Raw genomic sequence first — 20,684 nt, forward strand, 5'->3', positions numbered from 1 at the left:
ATGAGAACCAGGAAGGGAAAGTTACTAGAAATGGTGTCCAAGATAAGCAGTGCACAAAGTAAATTCCATTTTCTGAATTTCCAAGCATTCAGTAGTAGAGGTAAAAGTATTTTTTATAAATAATTTTTCATTCTTCCCCACTCTTCCCCCCACACCCTTTCCCCCTTTTCCTTCCCCCCTTCCTTCCTTCTTTCTCTCTCCTTCTTTCTCTCTCCTCTCTCATTCTCTCTCTCTCCCCTCCCCCTAATAATAATAGTAATAATGATGGTATTTATTAAGTGCTTATTATGTGCCAATAACCATTCTAAGTGATGGGGGAGATACAAGGTAATCAGGTTGTCCCACTCGGGCCTCACAGTCCCCATTATACAGATGAGGGAACTGAGGCACAGAGAGGTTAAGTGATTTGCCCAAAGTCACCCAGCTGACAAGTGACGGAGCTAGGATTAGAACCCACAATCTCTGACTCCCAAGCCCTTGCTCTTTCCACTGAGCCACAATCTCCCTCCCCCTCACCCCCCCGCCTTCCCTCTGACTCTTCTTCCTTCTCCTCCCCTCTTTCCTTCCCTCTCTCTTCCCCCCTTTCAAGGTGGCAGACAGGCAGGCACACTTTCCCTCCCACAAAAACCATCTTTTGGAATACTTCGGAGGGTAACACATTTTAGGGTTTTACAATGAGCTGCCTTGTCTAGCGGCTCACCCATAATATATAAATAGAATGAATTTTTCCCTACCCAGGTCCCTTTTAGTTATTTTGTCCCATGGTACTGAAGTCTTTGGTAGCAACTTGTTTATTGCCAATAAGATTTTCTGAAATGACTTTATATTTGTAATAGGTACTTCAAATGATTTCAAGTATGGGTTGTTGCCCGGAACTTCAAACGATTTCAAGTATGGATTGTTACCAGAATCTTGGCCAAAGCAAGAAGCCTGGGAAAATGGCAAGTATACCGATCCAGTGGGTATGCCAGTTTTGCAAGGCACGAGGGCAGGGTGCGTTCTTTGGGCTGCAAGTGGATTTCTGCAGCCAGGTCGGGCTAACAGGGCAACCCTGCAGTCTTCGCTAGGGTTGGGATCCATGGGCATGGTCCTTTTCCATCCCTGGGCCAGGACACCTGGAGCAACAGTGACCGGGTGGGTTGGAATCCTTGGTCTCGGGCCCCGGAGCCGCCCCTGGTGCGGCCAGGTGGGTTGGGTCAGGTCTCCCAAGGATGGGTGCCCTCCCCTGTGCTGCTGGACCACCGGGCTTTCCCCTGATGAAAAAATTTCAGCACTCCTCCCCTCTCATCCCAGGGCCAAGGGCGACTTGCAGGCAGGACCAGTGATGGACCAGGGCCACGTTGGCTGTAGAGGGAAACTTTCCGATCAAGTCAGTCGGTCGTATTTAGTGAGCGCTTACTGGGTACGGAGCACTGTATTAAGTGCTTGGGAGAGGACAGGTTAATAGAGTTCATAGATATGTTCCCTGCCCGCAAGGAACTTACAGTCTAGAGGGGGATCCACAGCTGCCACCTCCACAGTGAGCCCCAGCTTTGCTGAGCATCGATTGGTGATTGGTGATTAATGCGCTAACCGATTTGGAGGAGCCAGGTTCTTCAGAGATTTGAGTCCCAACTTTGGCTTCAAGCTGTTCTTGGAGTGAGTGGTGTTGGGGCTCTTGGCTTTGTCCATCAGTGGTATTTATTGAGTGCTTACCATGCAGAGCACTGTACTAAGTGCTGGGGAAAATACATTATGACAGTTGGTAGACCCTATCCCAGCCCACAAGAAGCTTACAGTCTACAGGGGTAGGCAGGCAGACATTACTCTTTCCCTTATTCCTAATTTGAGAGTATAAAAGGGCTGGGGTGAATATCGTAGTGTTTTAAGGATCCGCAGCCAAGTTCGTAGTTGGTGCAGTGGGGAGAGTGGATAGAGGAAATACAGAGCTTATTCTGGGAAGGCCTCTGGAGGAGATGTGATTTTAGGAGGGTTTTGAAGGTGAGAGAATGGTAGACTGTCATATATGAAGAGGGAGGGGGTTTCAGGCCCCAGGGAGGATATGGGCAAGGGGGCAGTGGAGGGATAGGTGATACTGAGGTACAGAGAGTAGGTTGATGGTAGAGGAGTGGAGGGTGCAGATTGGGTGGTGGCAGGAGATCAGTAAGATAAGGTAGGCGGGAGAGAGTTGAGTGTCTTAGTCTGTGGTGAGGAGTTTCTGGTAGATGTGGAGGTGGAAGGGCAGCCAGTGGAGGTTTTTGTGTGGGGAGGTATGGACTTAGTGTGGTTTTTCAGGCATGGAGGCAGGTGGTAAGGGAGACATGCCTTAGTTGGTTTTTCCATCCTTTACCAAAAAAAATAACTTACCAGGTTCAGTTTATGGGTTGTCAGCCTGTTCTGCTTGCCCCCCTTTTTTAAATTCCCTTTCAAATACCATGCATGCTCCAGAGAGAGGGCAGAAGAATGGAGAGGTCAAAGTCCAGCAGACTTTGTTAAATGTCTGCAAAATATGGGCAGCAGAGACTGGGCTGACTAGCCTGGCACCTGGCACCTAACTGCCTGCAGGGCTGTGGGGTTGTGGCCCAGCCGACCCAGACTGGGCCCTGTGCCCTGGTCCCTGCCCAGAAAGGGACCTTGCCCATAGAGTCATCCATTTTTTTATTCAGTCGCATTTATTGAGCGCTTACTGTGTGCGGAGCACTGTACTGAGCGCTTGGAAAATACAGTTCAGCAGTAACGAGAGGCAGTCCCTGCCCACACTGGGCTTACAGTGTGGAAGAGGAGAGACAGGTATCAAAACAAGTAAACAGGAATCAATATAAATAAATAGAATTATAGATATATACACATCAAAACAAGTAAGCGGGCAAAACAAGTAGGGGGCAGTGTAATTAAATAGAATTATTGAAATGTACATATTTGCGCAAGTTGGGTGGGGAAGGGGGGTAGAGCAAAGGGAGCGAGTTGGGGCGTCGTGGAGGGGAGCGGGAGCTGAAGAAAAGGGGGGCTTAGTCTGGGAAGGCCTCTTGGAGGAGGTGAACCTTCAGTAGGGCTCTGATGGGGGAAAATGTGATTTGAGGTGGAAGGGCGTTCCAGGCCAGAGATAGGTTGTGGGTCAGGGATCCACAGGAGTCAGTCAGTCAGATTTATTTGGTGCTTTCCGTGTGCAGAGCACTGTACTAAGAGATTGGGAGAGTACAGTATAATGGACACATTCTCTGCCCACAACGAGCTTATGCACTAGAGGGGGAGATGGACATTGATATAGATCAGTAAATGACAGATATGTTCATAAGTGCTGTGGGGCTGGGAGAGGGGATGAATAAAGGGAGCAAGTCAGGGAGCTGCAGAAGGGAGTTGAAAAGAGGAAAGGAGGACGTAGTTGGGGAAGGCCTTGTGGAGGAGATGTGCCTTCAGTAAGGCTTTAAAGGAGGGGAGAGTAATTGTCTGTCAGGAGGGAAGGCGTTCTAGGCCAGAGGCAGGAAGCGGGCGAGTGGTCGGTGGCGAGGTAGATGAGATCGAGGTTCAGTGAGAAGGTTGGCATTAGAGGAGCCAAGTGTGAGGGCTGACTTGTAGTAGGTGAGTAGTGAGGTGAGGTAGGAGGGGGCGAGGTGATCGAGCACTTTAAAGCTGATGGTGAGGAGTTGCTGTATGATGCAGCGGTGGATGGGCAACCACTGGAGTTTCTTGAGGAGTGGGGAAACATGTCCTGAGTGTTTTTGTAGGAAAAGGATCTGGGCAGCAGAGCCAAGTATGGACTGGAATTGGGAGAGACAGGAGGCAAGGAGGTCAGCAAGGAGACTGATAGAGTAATCAAGGCAGGATAGGATAAGAGCTTGCATTAATGTGGTACTAGTTTGGATGGAGAAGTAAGGGTAGATTTTGGCGTTCTGGCACAAGCCTCATGGCGCCTGGCTAATGGAGCCCTCCAGAGCTTGCCGACAACCCCGCAGTTCCCTCCTCTGTGTGGGGGTCTCGGGTCCGTGGTCCCTGTGACGGGATCGAGCCCCATTCCAGACTCCGGATGGGAGATTCGCTCTGCACCATCCAGCATTTCGGTTCAAAGAAAACAAAGCGTGGAGGGGTGGGGAAGAGGGAAATGCCTGGCTTGAGTGAAGCTTTTGGATTTTGAGAATATTTTATTCCATCGGTGTTCCTTTTCCCCTAGAAACGGGCTTTTCCTGCTTGGCACAGGGAGCTGCCTGGAGGATGACTGGGGGCGGTCGTGAGATCTGCCCGTGTGGAAGGGCATCATTGGGTGGGGTGGGGGGTGGGAGGGCCATGGCCATTGGGGGAAGTGGTGGCTTCCAGGGGGCTGGATAGTTTGTGAGCCACCGGAGCCTTTTTCCAACAGCTTTCCCACAAAGCCTCCTTCTCCAGAGGTGGCCTAGCCGGGCTCTCCAGACTCGTGGGCCCCCACGGTGCTCCTCGGAACCGATCTAGGGAGAAGAGGAGCGCCCTGGGGAAAGTCACCGCTACTCAATTAACTTCTGGGAACCTCGAACTCCTGCCCTCCCTCGCCTGCGGGCTTCCGGGGTTGACGCCGTGACTTGTCTTCCTCAGGTGAATCATCGTCACTCATCATGAACAAACTGAAATGTCCTCACTGCAACTACGTAGCCAAGTATAGACGAACACTAAAGAGGCACCTGCTCATCCATACGGGCGTGAGATCATTCAGCTGCGACATCTGCGGGAAGCTGTTTACCCGGAGAGAGCACGTGAAGAGACATTCCTTGGTAGGTAGCGCCTCCAGCCTGCTTCAGGGCCCTGGTTCATGTTGAGAGGATGGGCTTGAAGGACGGATCTGACGCCCGCGAGCCCGAGTCGCTGGGTGGAGGAACAATTTTAAGCCCCGGGGGAGCAGTCTGCGATGTTCACAAGACCCCGGCCGACTCTGAACCCCCGAGAGGCAGCCACCTTCTTGCCCTCCAACCCCGGGCAGGGGACGTGTACGGGGAGGCCTGAAGGGCATCTGCCTCCCTGCTCTCTCTCCCTAGGCTGCGGGGAGGCGGGGGGTTGTATCATCATCATCATCAATTGTATTTATTGAGCGCTTACTATGTGCAGAGCACTGTACTAAGCGCTTGGGAAGTACAAATTGGCAACATATAGAGACAGTCCCTACCCAACAGTGGGCTCACAGTCTAAAACAGTCTAAACAGTATCCCCGGGCCCCTCGCCTCATCAGAGCGGGCCCAGAGTCCAGGTCTGGGGGCGGGGGCCGGGGAGGACGAGTCACTGCCCCAGTGAGCGAACGCCAGCCCGATTCCATCCAGGTTGCTCTCTCCCACTCCCAGGCCCCGCTGTGCCAGACGGCATCAAAGCGGTCCAGGGCCCGCCCCGCCCCGCAGAAAGAGAATCAATCCAACGAGGCCAGGCATCTCTCATTCTCTCATTCTGCAGACCCGGGGTATCTCAGCGCCCAGAGGCCTCGGAGCTGGTGGGCAAGCCAGCTGTCGCTCCTCCCGTGGCACGATTCCGTGTCACACGGTTCTCCCCCTTAAATCTGTCTCTTCTCGATCAGGTGCACAAAAAGGATAAAAAATACAAATGCATGGTGTGCAAGAAGATCTTCATGTTGGCCGCCAGTGTCGGAATAAGGCACGGATCTCGGCGCTACGGCGTCTGCGTAGACTGTGCGGACAAATCCCAGCCGGGCGGGCAGGAGGGCGTAGACCAGGGCCAGGACCCAGACTTCCCCAGGGAAGAAGAATACGAGGAGAACGAGGTGGGGGAGGCCGACGAGGAGCTGGGGGACGACGCGGACGAGCAGGCCGACCCGTCGCGGTGGGACGAACCGGGCGACGTCTGCATGGCGCTGGAGGATTGACCGGCCCGATCGTCGGGCCGCCCTGGGCCCGGCCGTCTGAGTTCTGGGACTTGAAGGCTTGCGAAATATGGTACACGCTGGACAGGAGTTGTGCTGTGAAATCTGTAGGGCCAGAGCCTTATAGTGAAAAAACAAAACAACAAAAAAAAAAAGACTCCATTTTTATATTTGCACAGGACTGTACAGCCAACAACCATATGTGGTTGCGTTAGAGAGTCCTCACATCTCCAATCAGTTAGCAAAGGAAAAATATTTTTTATTATTTATAGGATATACAGTAGCTATTTGGGTCCTAATAAAACGTAGTAACTGTCCTTGTAATGATTTTACATTCATGGTTTGTGAACATGAATGAAGAAAAAAAAATCCATTTGTGCAAGTACAATGACAGCTTCCTGAAACCCAATTACACTGTCATCCAACCACTCAGGCTAGCTCACGCTAGGAGTTTTTTGTTCCTGGTTTTTTTTAATTATTATTATTCAGTTTTTTTTTAAATGATCCAGATCCTCAGCGAAGGGGTGGGTTTTTGTTTTTTTTTTTTGTTTGTTTGTTTTGGTTTTCTTCTTCCTCTTCTCCCCTTCCCTCCCTGGTGGTTGAGCATTGTTGGGTTGAACTGTCCACTTTAATTTACTTTATTACCCAAGCCAGCTCCACCCCACCCCCGGGGTTGGAAGGGAAGTTTCCTGGCTCAGCGCTCCGTCGGCGGCCCCCTTCGGAGAGCCTGGAAAGTTATTTATTAGAATGAGCTATAACTGACTGTTCCTTCTCCCTGCACCCCAGTCTTCCCAGCACCCTTCTGACAGATTGGCAAAAGCAAGCGCCCTTCCACGGAGGGCACGCCGGCACTGCCACCTTGCTTAATGCCACTCGAGTGACCAGAATGGGAACGTCACCCTCTCCTTGCTGCTTCAGTTCCCTGTGACGAAAGGGGACCGGGTGCTCTCTGACATGAGCGCCCGGTTTTGGGTCTCTGTTACTTCGGCGTGATTTTCTGTCCTCCCCCCGCCCCCAACTCCCCTCCTCCTCTCCCCCCCAGCACATACCTCAGACTTTGGAGGCCTGAGTCGCCAAAGGCGGAAGTCCCAAGACGATGAAGTCACTAGATTTGGTTCTCTGGTTTGCCCCGCCTTTCTGGGTCAGGGAGGTTGCTGTGTGGTGTAAGCGGAAACATCAGGCTGTCTTTTCTGCCCAGGGCCCGTGCCCAGTCCTCATTAAAACAAACACAACAAATCGCTTTCTCTTTCTCTCTTTCTTTCTCCTTTGCTTTTGGTTTCATGTTTCCTGGGATTCCGAATGTTGGGAAATGACCAGTCAGTGAGCTTTAACTTCGTTTTAAAAGATGACGGTCGCGTACTGTATCTTTCGGTGGCGTGGTCGATCTTGACGCCGTTCTGCACGGTTTGGTTCCGGGGGGGTTGGGAGGGTGGGTGGCGGTCCGGGGAGGGGCGGGGGGGTGCCTTGGGCGAAGGATGGTTGTATCTGAGATTTGGAAGCCTCCGAGTTGTCCTAGTGATTGAAGACTTTTGTGTTGAGGGTGGCAAGAGTTCCAGTAAGCGCAAAGCCCTGGCATCTCCCAGCCCGGGGAACTGGTGGCAGGACCCCGTGGGCAGCGGTGCCCGGGCCAGGCCAGTGGGTGGGTCCGTGTTGGGTGGCGGGGTCAGTGGGCCCTCGGCCTTGCTTGAGATTGAAGATGAGTTTATTTTCCTACGCTGTACTATCAGGTAACTTTAAATTGTGCTAGTGGTGTGGAAAACGTTGAAGCTTGCAATTCTGCCAGACCCACCCACCATCAGGGTCAGAGTGGACGTGTAAGTGAGGAGACGGAGCTCTGCGCCTCCCCACCCCCCCTTCATTTCAGGGGCTGCCCGGCTTCGTGTTTCTGCTGGATGAGAGACCCAAGCCAGAGTGCAGAACCCTCTCTTGTCCTCAGATTGTTTCGTGTGTACCTTCTCCATCACTGTCAGCTGCCCAATGACGAGTTCGAGTTTGATTTTGGTTTTAAACCGGAGCCCCATCTTCCTCCTGCTCCTCCTCCTCCTTCCCTTCTTCCCTCCCCCCCGCCCCCCTCCTCATTGTTCTAGACTGAAATGAGTAATGTGTAATTCTGGTGGGGTCCAAAGTAGAAATTAGTTGGGCAAAGATACTATGAATGAAAAGTATTTTAAACGTTAAAGTAATGTTCTGCTTTGTGAATATGTAAGTATAGTATAAAGATTTTTTTCATCCCATTTATCCCCCTTAAAAAAAATCCATAGTTTACAATTGGTAGAACTGTCTATATATATATATATATATATATAAATATATATATTAAAAAGATATATATCTGAAATTCACCTAAATCTGCTTTATTAGAATCCAGCTCACTTACTGCATAGAAACTGGACCTAGCTTTACATTCTTAATGTACTTTTCTTTTTTTTTTTTCCTCCTCCTCAAGATATGAACTTACTCCTCTTGAAACTGAATCTTTTACTACTTCGATCATTTATGTATATCTGGTAAATTCTGACCAAATTTGTTGTTAGATTGCATACAGTAAATTGAAATATACACTTGGTACAACACTACAGAATTGTTGTGCTTTTGTTTGGGTTCCAGCAGGAACACGAGGTTGCACGTAGGCGCTTTGTTACCGCTGGATGAGAAATAGTCCATCGCTGATAACCCACTGCCTCTTCCGTTGTGACAGATGGCCTACGTTCTGGCTCATCTGATGTTTGATACTTTTTTGAAGTTTGTTTTTAGACGGGCAATCCCCAGGGAAGACGTTTCTACTCCTGAATTTATTAGCTCCGGCCTGGAAAAGCCCTTGCCGTAGGTAAACCCCTTTTATAACGGGAACAGACTTGCTACGTTTTCTATGTGCCGATGACTAAACTTACTTTTCAACACTCAGTGCCGAGGTCTCTTGCCGGAGTTTTTATTTTGACAAATAGATCCTGTATTTAACTTGCTATGCAGCGGAGGAAGCCGGGATCCTCCAGACCATGACTACGGGCTTGGGGAGGCCGGGTCCTTGGCAGGAGCTGCTGCCCGGCCTTTGGGGGTGGGGGGCTTTCGGGGGGGCCCTTCGACGAGGCCGGGTACCTCCACCCACGGTGGGCTGGAGGGGATGGTTGGGGGCGGGGATCCTGGAGAGCCTCCCTCAGCCTCCTGCTTAGAGGACGGGGAACTGGACTGCCACCTAATCCATAGCGAACCGTCTGTCTTTCTGTCCACTCTGTCCTAGAGGATAATGGTGAGAGCGACCCTGAGGGCTCTGGAGGAAGACCTCTGTGCTGTGCTGGGGCCACGGAGAGCAGTGGAGAGTTCATCGGGAGGTTAAGCATACCAAAGGACCCCAGGGCAGGCAGGTGGGGTGTGGCAGGGAAGCCCAGCCCTAGTTTAAACTCCGTTTTACCTCTACCCACCATTAGGATGTAGGGCTAAGAAACCAGAAGCTTGGCATCGGAGCCCAGTTGGCTCTGACTTGACAAGACACAGGACCCCGTGGAACTGTTGGGATGGGATGGTTGGAGGAACTCTGCGTTGTCCCAGCCGGAGGGGCAGGTTGCATTGTGGGATTTTAGGATGTGGGAGCTTGGAAGAGCTCTCAGCCCAGAAAGCCGACGGGTAGGGTCTTCTCAGCTCCGGTCAAAAACTCCCGCATCTTGTTGGAGGTTGGGGCACATGAGGCTGGGAGTCTATCTCTCACAGCCCTGGGGGCTGTCACCCTCCTGGAGTTGCAATCTGGGGCGCCAGCTCTGGCTCTGGGTCTGTCTCTCTGCCCACCTGTAACAGCATGGGACAATTAATGATCTCCTCCTTCCTTGTTTGAGGTGATTGTCGCCCTGGGTGGTGCAATTAATCAGTAAGCCAAAAATATTGCATGCCTACCATGGGCAGAGCACAGTGCTATGTGCTTGGAAGAGTGCCGTGGGGTTGTTAACACACAACCCCTGCCCTCAAGAAGCTAAAAGTCTAGTGGGGAAGAAAGACACTAAAATGATTTGAGGTAGTTGGAAGGAATAGAGCCTAAAGGTATGTGCATTGTCATGTGTGTGAACACGTGTGTGTGTGTGCATGCGCGCGCGTGTTTGCTAAGGTGACTATTGGGGCATAAAAAGTGGGGAGTTGGGAGATTGAGGAATCATTGCAAACTCAGGTTAATATTTTCCCCTCCTGGAAATTCAGTCTCTGTGGAAGGAGTTGGGTTGAATGAAGGCCGTGCAGATGGTGGGTTTTTTTCTTTTTCTTTTTTCCTCCTTCCGGAGTGGTAGCACACCTTGAGCCTGCTCTCAGGGCATCCTGGCGAGAAACGGAGCAGGGTGAGGGGAGGGGCACCTGCTCACCCTCTCCATCCTCGACCATCTGGTTCTGGGCTGTAGGAGATTGGAACAACTGGGTCTTGCATTCATGTTAGACTGGTGTCCCCAAGGTTGCTGTTTATCTTGCACAGGCCACAGGATCAGATTTGAATCAGAATCAGATGGAAGGGAATTCTCCCTGCTCTCCCCCACCCCCATCCTTCTCCCCCCCACCCCCCCAACACACACGTGGTGCCATTCAGTCACCCCGATCCTTAACGGTGGCATTCCTATCACTGTCCTGTCACGAGTCACAGTGGCCTGAAATTCTCCCCAAGCTACAGCTGCCCTCCTTATTCCTGCCCCCCATGGCGGGGGGCGGGGGGGGGGCACGGGGGTTGGGTGGCAAGGAGGAGCCCCTCTCCCAGGCCTGCGGGGAGTTCTTCACCAAGATAACAACTGGCCTGGGGGAGGGTGGGGAGGGGAGAGCAATCTCTGAACAGGAGCGTCAGCATTTTAAACAGTGTAAGCCTCAGAGAACACTGCCTTCTACATGCTGTTGCTTGCGAAAGACCACCTTGCGATGTAATCTCTCGGCTAGTAAAAGTGTCTTGAGACATGTTTGTAAACTTCCAAAAAGGTTCTGTCGCTATATTGAGAAAATACACCAGATTCTATACCAACCTAAAAAAATATAAACTTGTGAGCACTAAATTCCTTCCTGTTTTGTGGATTTATTTACCCTTTCTGACTCAGTAGTGAAGATCTGGACTGGGCTGTCTTTTCAGAAACCACAGAGCTAGAGCCTGCCAGAGTTCTAGGGGTCACCTTGGCTCACTCGGACATATGGATGGCGGAGAGTCCACGGTGGCGGTCGGCGCCCAATGGTCACTGGCCGTGGAGAGGGCGAGGCCAGTCTGGTGGAGTGGCTGCAAGGGACCTTGGGGAGTGGCGGGGCCGGGGGGTGGGTTTCTCTTGGTAGGGAGGGATGAGGACGCACACATTCCCGATCAGTGAAAGCTTGGGGCACCGGCCACAGATTTCCCTGCCCGGAGCTACCTGCCACAACTGGGGGCGGGGGAATGGGGCCAGGGGCCGCAGCAGGAAAACCCACTTCCCCTGAGCATGCCCCAAAAGAGGAAATCATCTGATCTGCTTAGCCTGGAAACGGGTTTAAGGGGGAATTTCTCAGTCAAGATACTGTTCCTGAAAACGAAGGGAACTGTAGTGCCCCTAGCACAGTGCCTCACACCCGGTAAATGTTGGTGAAAATGGGTTCTCTTCCTAATCTGGGCCTGAGCTGTTGGGGTTGTGAGCAGCCCTGTCTCCACTCAGGAGAAGCGATTTGGGAAACTGTCGCTCCATTCTCTCCTTGACCCCCTCCCATCTGACTTCCACCCCCTTCACGGACAACTGCCTCTGACACCGAGGACCACCTCCTTCTGGAAACATTATCTCAATCACTTATTGAGTGCTTACTGTGTATAGAGCACTGTACTAAGCGCTTGGGAGACTAGAATATGACAGCGAGCTTACAGTCTAGAGATCTAACCTTGGCTTCACTGCGTTGTCCTCTGGTTCTCTTCCTTTCTGTCTGGGTGCACCTTCTGAGTCTCTCTTGCCTGCTCCTCCTCTTCCTCCCACCCCTACCTAGGAGTGTCCCTCAAGGCTCAATTCTGGGTCCCCTTCTCCACCTAGACCCATTCCCATGGAGAACTCATAGGCTCCCATGGCCTCATCTCTAGGCAAATCTACATCTCCAGCCCAGACCTCTTCTCTGCAGTCTCACATTTCCTCATGCCTTCAGGACATCTCTACTTGGATATCCACCTGACACCTCAAACTTAAGATGTCCAAAACAGAACTCATTTTCCCACCCAAATCCTGTCCTCCCCCTGCCTTTCCCATCAGTGCAGACAGCACCACCATCCTGCGTATGTCACAAGGCCATGAGCTTGACTTTATCCTCCACTTATCGCTCTCATTCAACCCACATATTTAGTCTGTCGTCCAGTCCTCTCTCTTCAACCTTCACAACACCACTAAAGTCCACCCTTTCCTCTCCATTCACACTGCTACTATGCTGAACTAAGCGCTTATGATAGCCTGGTTTGATTACAGGGTCAGCCTCCTTAGTGAATTCCCTGCCTTCTGTGTCTCCCTTCTCAGTTCGTACTTCTCTCTGCTGCCCATATCATTTTCCTAAAAAAAAAAATCAATCTTATTGAGCACATAGTATATGCAGAGCAATGTACTAAGTGCTTGGGAGAGTACAATTAGAATACAGCAGAATTAGCAGACACATTCACTGTCCATAATGAGCTTACAGTCTAGAGGTTCAGTTTGTGTTCATTCATTGTCATATTTATTGAGCGCTTACTGTGTGCAGAGCACTCTACTAAGCACTTGGGAAGTACAAGTTGGCAACATATAGAGAATGGTTCCTGTCCAACAACGGACTCACAGTTTAGAAGGGGGAGACAGACAACAAAACAAAACAGGTGGTCAGGTGTCAAGTCATCAGAATAAATGGAAGTAAAGCTAGATGCACATTATTGACAAAATAAATAGAATACCAAATATGTACAAGTAGGATAAATAGAGTAATAAATCTGTATAAACATATATACAGGTGCTGTGGGGAAGGGAAGGAGGTAGGGCCGCGGGGATGGGGAGAGGGAGAGGGGAAAAGTGGGCTCAGTCTGGGAAGGCCTCCTGGAGGAGGTGAGCTCTCAGTAGGGCTTTGAAGGGAGGAAGAGAGCTAGCTTGGCGGATGGGCAGAGGGAGGGCATTCCAGGCCCGGGGGATGATGTGGGCCGGGGGTCGATGGCGGGACAGGCGAGAACGAGGTACGGTGAGGAGATTAGCAGCAGAGGAGCGGAGGGTGCGGGGTGGGCTGGACAAGGAGAGAAGGGAGGTGAGGTAGGAGGGGGCGAGGGGATGGACAGCCTTGTAGCCGAGAGTGAGGAGTTTTTGCTTGATGTGTAGATTGACTGGTAGCCAGTGGAGATTTTTGAGGAGGGGAGTAACATGCCCAGAGCGTTTCTGCACAAAGGTGATCCGGGCAGCAGCGTGAAGTATAGATTGAAGTGGGGAGAGACAGGAGGATGGGAGATCAGAGAGGAGGCTGATGCAGTAATCCAGTCGGGATAGGATGAGAGATTGAACCAGATGTGTTCATCTAACAGCCTTCAGTGGTTGCTCATCCAGCTCCGCATCAAACAGAAACTCCTTCCTATGGGCTTTAAAGCACTCCATCAGGTTGCCCCCTTGATTTGACTAAGGAGCAAAGGCCTCTGGAGAGACGCCTCAAGGTGGCGAGGGTGGACCTGAGCTAGAGCAGTTAGCAGTTTGAGAGTCCTGAGTCTGAGCTGTCACAAGAAGAGCGAGTGATGGACCTGCCCTTGAGGAAGAAAGAATTTCTGACAGGAGCTGAGTGTCTGTGTTCACATGTGATAATAATAATTGTGGCATTGAGTGTTTACTATGTGTCAAGCACTTCACTAAGCACTAGGTTGGACTCAGTCCCTGTCCCACATGGGGCCAAAGTGTCAGTCCCCATTTTACAGATGAGGTAACTGAAGCACAGAGAAGTGAAATGACTTGGCCCAGGACACACAGCAGGCGTGGCAGAGCGGAATTAGAACCCAGATCCCTCTAATTCCCAGGCCTGGGCTCTAGCCACTAGGCCATGCTGCTTCTCGATCCACTAGGCCATGTTTGCACTTGTGTGTATTTGTGTGTGTGTGTGTGTGTGTGTGTGTGTGTGTGTGTGCGCACTTTGCGTGTGCATGGGCACGTACCATGCCACATGGATGGTTCCCTGGGAAGAAACTGAGAACGCGGATCACCTGGAAGCCCTCTAGCAGTGCCCATCCCGGTGCCATCCCTGCCAGCTGTTTTGGCCAGGAACAACTGGAGGTCCTGGCTGCTTTGGGCAGAGCACTGGAGCTGCCCGCCAGAACCCACACCCACAGGGCCTGGGAGCTGAGTGACCAGACATGGGTGGACCGAGGTAGGGGGTGGACATAGGGATGGGGGCGGCCTCACTGTGGAGCATGAAGAGCTGGCCCCAGGGCCTGCCAAAGAAAAGGAGTATGCAATTTCTTCCCTGCCAACCAGAACAGAGTGCCCGGGGCACAGTTCATCCAAATGACACATTTGGGCTTCCGGTGCCAGAGACGCTATGTTGCTTAGCCCCGGGCTGCCCAAGGAAATCCCAACTAATTGGCTTCTTAATTGCTGTACAATTTTAACATGCAATCCTAATTGTGCCACGGGGTATACATTAGCCCAGGAGATGGGGGTGGGTATAGGTGTGGAAGTTCTCAGCTACTTGGTATTTTCCTACATTGCCAATTTTTAGCCCGATTTGTTTCCGCCCTCGTGTTGCCAACCCTTCATCCACAGTCAGTGACATGGGGTCTTTGTAGGGAGGTGAGATGGGAGGAAGGGCATCTGCCAGCAGGGAAGTAAGGCCCAGACCAACACCAGTGCCGTCCTCTCAGCGCCACGGGAAAGGAGCCGGCCGGCCCAGTCGGAGAGGCCTTTTGGCCAGGAAAGATGTATCGTTTAGTCTGTCCAGCCGGGTGAGCTGGCCCGCGTCCTCTGGGAGCCTCCCGTCCCGGCGGATGTGTCCGGTGACGGATTGCATCACCTTCCAGCAAGCTGGAGGCCCAGAAAACCCGGCTTCTGGATGGATGTGGCACCTACTGTTAGTGTCTTACTCTGGTCCTGTGCGAACCCGCTGCTCCCGTAAAATTCCGGGTGGGACATTGTGGCCGGTGGCCGGTGAAGGTGTGTGTGTTTGGCGGTGGAGAGGCGTCCAAGACCGACTCGTCGGAGCACCCAGGAGGAGAACGGCCGCAAGTGGAGTCGGTCGGGGCAGGGCGGGGCCCTCTTCCTTTTATGAGGTTGGACTAAGGCTCATCCTTGGGCCGGCGGAAAGGCCGTCCGACTCGGCAAGGGGCCGTCCAGGCCGTTGGGCTCAGCCTAGAGTGATTCTCGTTCCAATTCACCACTGAGGGAGTTCCACTGGAGCAGCTGTTGTGAGCACTGGATTAAGCACTGGCAGAATCCCAGCCCTGTCTTTCTGCCAGAGAGGCCCCCAGGGGATCAGATTCACAGCCCCACGTTATCTGTGCACTTCCGTTTGGGGGAGGGCCGTGTCCATGGACTCCCGTCCTTTCCTTCCTTCAATCGTATTTATTGAGCACTTACTGTGTGCAGAGCACTGTACTAAGCGCTTGGAAAGTACAATTCGGCAACAGATAGAGACAATCCCTACCCAACGACGGGCTCACAGTCTAGAAGGGGGAAGACAGACAACAAAACAAAATGATAGTCAAAGTCCAATTTTTTAAATGGCATTTGTTAAGCGCTGATTAGGTGCCAGGGACTGTACTAAGCGCTGGGGTGGATCCGAGATAATCAGGTAGTCCCACATAGGGTCATCATTCTTAATCCCCGTTTTGCAGGTGAGGCCCAGAGATGTGAAGCGACCAGCCCCGGGTCACACAGCAGGCAAGGGGCAGAGGTGGAATTAGAACCCGGGCTCGAAATTGCCTTCTGGGCAGCCTGTGGGTGGTTTCCTAGCCAGGGGGAGAGGGCCTGCCTGGGGTTTCCCCGGAGAAGAGTAGGAATAATGATAATAATAATAATAATGATATTTGTTAAGTGCTTACTATGTGCAAAGCACTGTTCTAAGTGCTGGGGGGAGATACAAGGTGATCAGGTTGTCCCACGTGGGGCTCACAGTCTTCATCCCCATTTGACAGATGAGGTAACAGGCTCAGAGAAGTTAAGTGACTTGCCCAAGGTCACACAGCAGACGTGGGGGAGCCGGGATTAGAACCCATGACCTCTGACTGCCAAACCAGGGCTTTTTCCACTGACAGCGTGGTCTAGTGGATAGAGCATAGGCCTGGGAGTTAGTAGGTTTTAATTCCAGCTCTGCCACCAGTCTGCTGTGTGATCTAGGGCAAATCGCTTTAACTTCTCTGTGCCTCAGTTACCTCATCTGTAAAATGGGGATTAAGACCGTGAACACCATGTGGGACATAGACTGTGTCCAACCTGATTAGCTTGTATCTACCCCAGTTCTTAGCACAGGGCCTGGAACAAAAGGAAGGGTTTAAACATACCGTAAGAAAAAGAGCACTGTTGATTGTGTGTGGCTGAGTGTGGAGAGCTGTGTGTAATTGGTGTATCTTTTTCAATTGGCTTCAACCCTGTGACCAAAAGATAGTTTGTAAATCTAATCTGAGAGCGTTTTGACATTGGGAGAGTTTCAAGCATCTTTAATTCTATGAGACAGTTGTTGGAAATTAGGTCGTCAACGTTCCCTTGTGCTGCTGTCTGATTCTGACGAGTTAAGTCTCTGCCACCTCCCAGCTCTGGGAGGGGTCGCTTACTCACCCCTGAACTCTATGGAGCCTCTGGTGTGGAAAACCTCTCCAGAGGGCTGGGGTTTGACGGATGGAGGCGGGGCAGGGGAGGTTATTGGAAGGGAAGATGGGCTGGGGGAGGGTCCTGAGGCTGGGGGGTCAGGAGTGAAGGATGCACTCTGGCCCTCTGTTCAACCTGCTATTCAGGGCGACTCTGTCCGCAGTCGCCCTCCCTCCACCCCTGCAAGCCAACCAGAGGTGTGGTGTTGATTATAATACAAGGGGGTCAGTGGGCCGAGGGGCCGTCTTGAGTCCGGGTAAGAGGGCCAGGACAGCATCTCTGCGTTCCTTCCAACGCCTCCCTTCAAGGCCCTACTGAGAGCTCACCTCCTCCAGGAGGCCTTCCCAGACTGAGCCCCTTCCTTCCTCCCCCCCTCGCCCCCTCTCCATCCCCCCATCTTACCTCCTTCCCTTCCCCACAGCACCTGTATAAATGTATATATGTTTGTACATATTTATTACTCTATTTATTTTACTTGTACATATCTATCCTATTTATTTTATTTTGTTAGTATGTTTGGTTTTGTTCTCTGTCTCCCCCTTTTAGACTGTGAGCCCACTGTTGGGTAGGGACTGTCTCTATATGTTGCCAATTTGTACTTCCCAAGTGCTTAGTACAGTGTCTGCACACAGTAAGCGCTCAATAAATACGATTGGTGATGATGAACGCCTCCTTCTGTACAATCAGTCAGTGGCAGTGGGGCCTACGGTATGCAGGGGCGCTGGGTTGATTCTTGGGGCAGGACAGTGGAGGTAAAAGCAATAGCTCCTTCCCTCAAGGAGCTATCAGTCTAATGGAGGGGAAACAAGAAAAATATTACTGTTCACCAGGACCCCAAAAGATTCCACATTCATTTCCCCATTTTCAAGTCAGCCCAGTGGTGTTCGGGGATTTGGCAGGAGCAAGTCAAAGTTATCTGACAGCAAGTGACACCCGTTACGCGAATAGAGCTAATTCCCAGCAGAACCCTGTCCCTGGGAAGAGCGTCCCGCAGAGTGACCCTGTAGAAAGAACCCCGTAGAGGTTGTCGAGAGCAGAGATGGGATCTATCGGTTCTGTATTGTATTGTACCCTTCTAAAGAATTAGTTGAGTGCTCCGTACACAGTAAATGCTCAATACTATTGATTGATCGATAGACCCCATAGAGACAAACCTGCCGCCTGGCACTCGGGTTGATATTTTCTCCCCCGCATGGTTTGCGTGCAGGCCACCCAGAGGATGGAGAGATGTCGGTCACTTCCTTCTCAACCACCCAGCCTTACTGTGCCGGCTTAACGTGTGCTTGTGTTTTACATTCGCTTGGTGTAACCATTCAAATGAGGCTCTCGCAACGTAAAAATCATCCTGTTTTCCGCTGTGCAAGTCTGGTAGTCTTGAGTGGGGGCTAATAGGGGGGCAGCCCACCACTGGCTAGTCACTCTTGGCATCATTTCGAGGTCTGCCCCTAGTAGGAATAATAATAATCATAATCGTGGAATTTGTTAAATGAGAGAGCGGCATGGCCTAGAGGATAGAGTGTGGGCCTGGGAGTCGGAAGGTCATGGGTTCTAATTCCGGCTCCGCCACGTGTCTGCTTTGTGACCTTGGGCAAGTCACTTCACTTCTCTGGGCCTCAGTTCCCTCATCCGTAAAGTGGGGATTAAGACTGTGAACCCTCTGTGGGACAGGGACTGTGTCTAGCACAACTATTTGTATCTATCCCAGCACTTAGAATGGTGCCTGACACATAGTAAGCACGTAACTAATATTCTACCACCCTCTAGACTGTAAGCATGCAATGGACAGGGAATGTGTCTGTTTATTGTTGTATTTTATTTTCTCAAGTGCTTTCTACAGTGCTCTGCACACAGTAAGCGCTCAATACATACGAATGAATAAATGAATGAAACACTTACTGTGTGCCAGGCACCATACTAAATACTGGAATAGATTCAAACTAATCAGGTTGGACACAGTCCATGTCCCACGTGGTGCTCACAGCTTTAATCCCCATTTTGCAGATGAGGGAACTGAGGTACAGAAAAATGAAGAGACTTACCCAAGGTCACACAGCAGACAAGAGGCAGAGCCGGGATTAGAACCCAGGTCCTCTGACTCCTGGGAACTTGAATATCGTGGTGGCTAGCTGGAGCCGGGGCTTCTCCTTTTCTTTGGCTCCGAGCCTTTTATGTCCGCTGGGCCTGCAGGCGCGGGATGTGCTCCCACCCGCTCTAATGAGCACTCTGAGATCTTGGCCGGCGTGGCTGGTGTCGCTTTTGCTTCTGGATGAGGCCCCAGGGCCCTCCTGACCAGGGCTTCACCAGAAAGGGGGAGACACAGGAAATATTGGGGCTTTCAACCCCTGCAGAGTGGAGTGCATCCGCACACATGGATAACCCCAAGGCCCCTTTAGCTACCGTGCCCGATGGTGGCCACTCGGAGCTTGGCCCGGCTGCCGCTCCACGCTCAGCAGGGCTTCTGTCCAGCCTCGTGAACTCCACGGAGGTGACCTCTGACTTCTGAACTCCCCAGGCAATGAGGCAACCTAGGCCAGTGACAGATGTGGCACCAGGCGGACACCTACTGCGGGCCCAGGGGCTGCCGGGCCATGGGGTCGCCGATTCACACCTACCCCAAGGGGTGGAAAAGATTCTCGCTCCTCCATTTCCTACTCACTCCCTCGCTCCGGCAGGGACGGCTCTGGGCCGAGGGGAGGATGAGAAAGGGAGTCACCACTGGACCAAGATGGCAGTCAATGCCGGCCCAGGCTTCTCTGGGGAAAGGCCGGTTTGAGCTCGTGGGCAGGGAATGTGTCTGCTTTTATATTGTACTCTCCCAAGGACTTAATAAAGTGCTCTGCGCACAGTAAGCGCTCAATAAATACAATTGAACAAATAAAAGGAGTAGCAGGGAGCCCTGCTCTTTCTCTCTGCCCCCAGAGATGGGCAGGAGGGCTGCTGCTCTGTTCCCCATCATGCTGAGGGGCTCCTGCCAGGAGTGTGAGGTGGGGAGTTTAGTGGTGTTGGACTGTAGCTTCAAGGAACAAACAGACTGGAAAGCCACCATTTTGGGTCTATTTAACCCGGACTGGATACTCTATCAGGTCTGGTCAGAGATGTGGGCTGAACGAGGCTGGGAGTACATGGAAGTGATGCCAGCATGGGGACCATCCCCACCTCCCTTGCTCCAGAAGTGGGCATTTGGGTAGGATTTCAGCCACATTTAGACCCTGGAGTTGGGGTTGGGAATGAATTATAATGCCTGGAATAAGCCCATTGTTCTACTTCAAAAATTAATCAAAGAGTTTAATTCACATTGACAGGAAACAAGTAGTGCAAGCCCTCCTTTGCCCCTTATTCAGTTGTCCCATTCTCCACCTCCCCGCCCACTTCTCCCTGGGTCACATGGCTGAAGATACTGAGTGACATCGGTTGGCTATTTCTTCCACGTTACATTGGACTGACACTGTACTGTATTCTACGGGATCTGCTGAAAGGGTGAGGAGGAGGCCGAGATGGGGTCATGATTGAGCACTACAATTTCATGAAGAGGGTAGGCAGTGTGAACCAGAGGGATTTGGGCAGGTGCCGGGCCCCAGGGGGTAGGGTCAGGATGTGTTGGATGGTCCGTGCTGGGTCGCTGGGGGAGAGTCTGGGATGGAGGGGATAATTGGGGTTTTTGGTTGGTCCGCGCTAGGACACTGAGGGTCAGGGGTGTTGGACGGTCTGTGCTGAATCACTGGGGGAGAGTCAGGGATGGAGAAGGGAGAGTCAGAGGAGTTGCAGGGTCTGTGCTGGGTCACTGGAGAGAGTTAAGAGCTGTTGGATGGGCCACCCCCGTCCATGAGGGCGATCAGCTCATGCTTCTTCTTAGGGGAACAGGACCAGAGCCCCCAGCCTTCCCTGAAATGTGCTGTGTCCCTCAGAGGCCACCATGCTCACTGTTTGCCACCCACCTCGAGGTTCCTTTTTGGTTCTGACCCAGCAACCAGTACATACTGTGTCACTGGGTTGGGCATGGAGTGAGGGTGGGGCAGCACGGGTATTGTGGGGCGATTCCCCTATTACCCCCCCTCCCGATTCCCTACTGGTCTAGGTGGAAAGACCAGTTGTCCCGAGGTTCTGGGAACTGATGCCTTACAGGAAAGGGGCCA

The 20,684-nt window shown here is 51.9% G+C and overlaps 1 protein-coding gene across 1 annotated transcript in view; it reads left to right on the top strand.

The window, feature by feature from the left end:
* The window catches only part of ZBTB10 (zinc finger and BTB domain containing 10), a 33,560-nt gene extending 27,434 nt beyond the window's left edge, over positions 1–6,126 (top strand). Inside the window, exons 4-6 of the mRNA XM_038766738.1 lie at positions 837–941; positions 4,543–4,718; positions 5,507–6,126. Coding sequence (XP_038622666.1) covers positions 837–941; positions 4,543–4,718; positions 5,507–5,812 — 587 coding nt within the window. The 3' untranslated portion in view covers positions 5,813–6,126. The remainder of the gene's footprint in view (positions 1–836; positions 942–4,542; positions 4,719–5,506) is intronic.
* The last annotated feature ends 14,558 nt before the right edge of the window (positions 6,127–20,684 follow it).

This window comes from Tachyglossus aculeatus, chromosome 25 (assembly GCF_015852505.1).
Source record: "Tachyglossus aculeatus isolate mTacAcu1 chromosome 25, mTacAcu1.pri, whole genome shotgun sequence".
Classification (NCBI taxonomy): domain Eukaryota; kingdom Metazoa; phylum Chordata; class Mammalia; order Monotremata; family Tachyglossidae; genus Tachyglossus; species Tachyglossus aculeatus.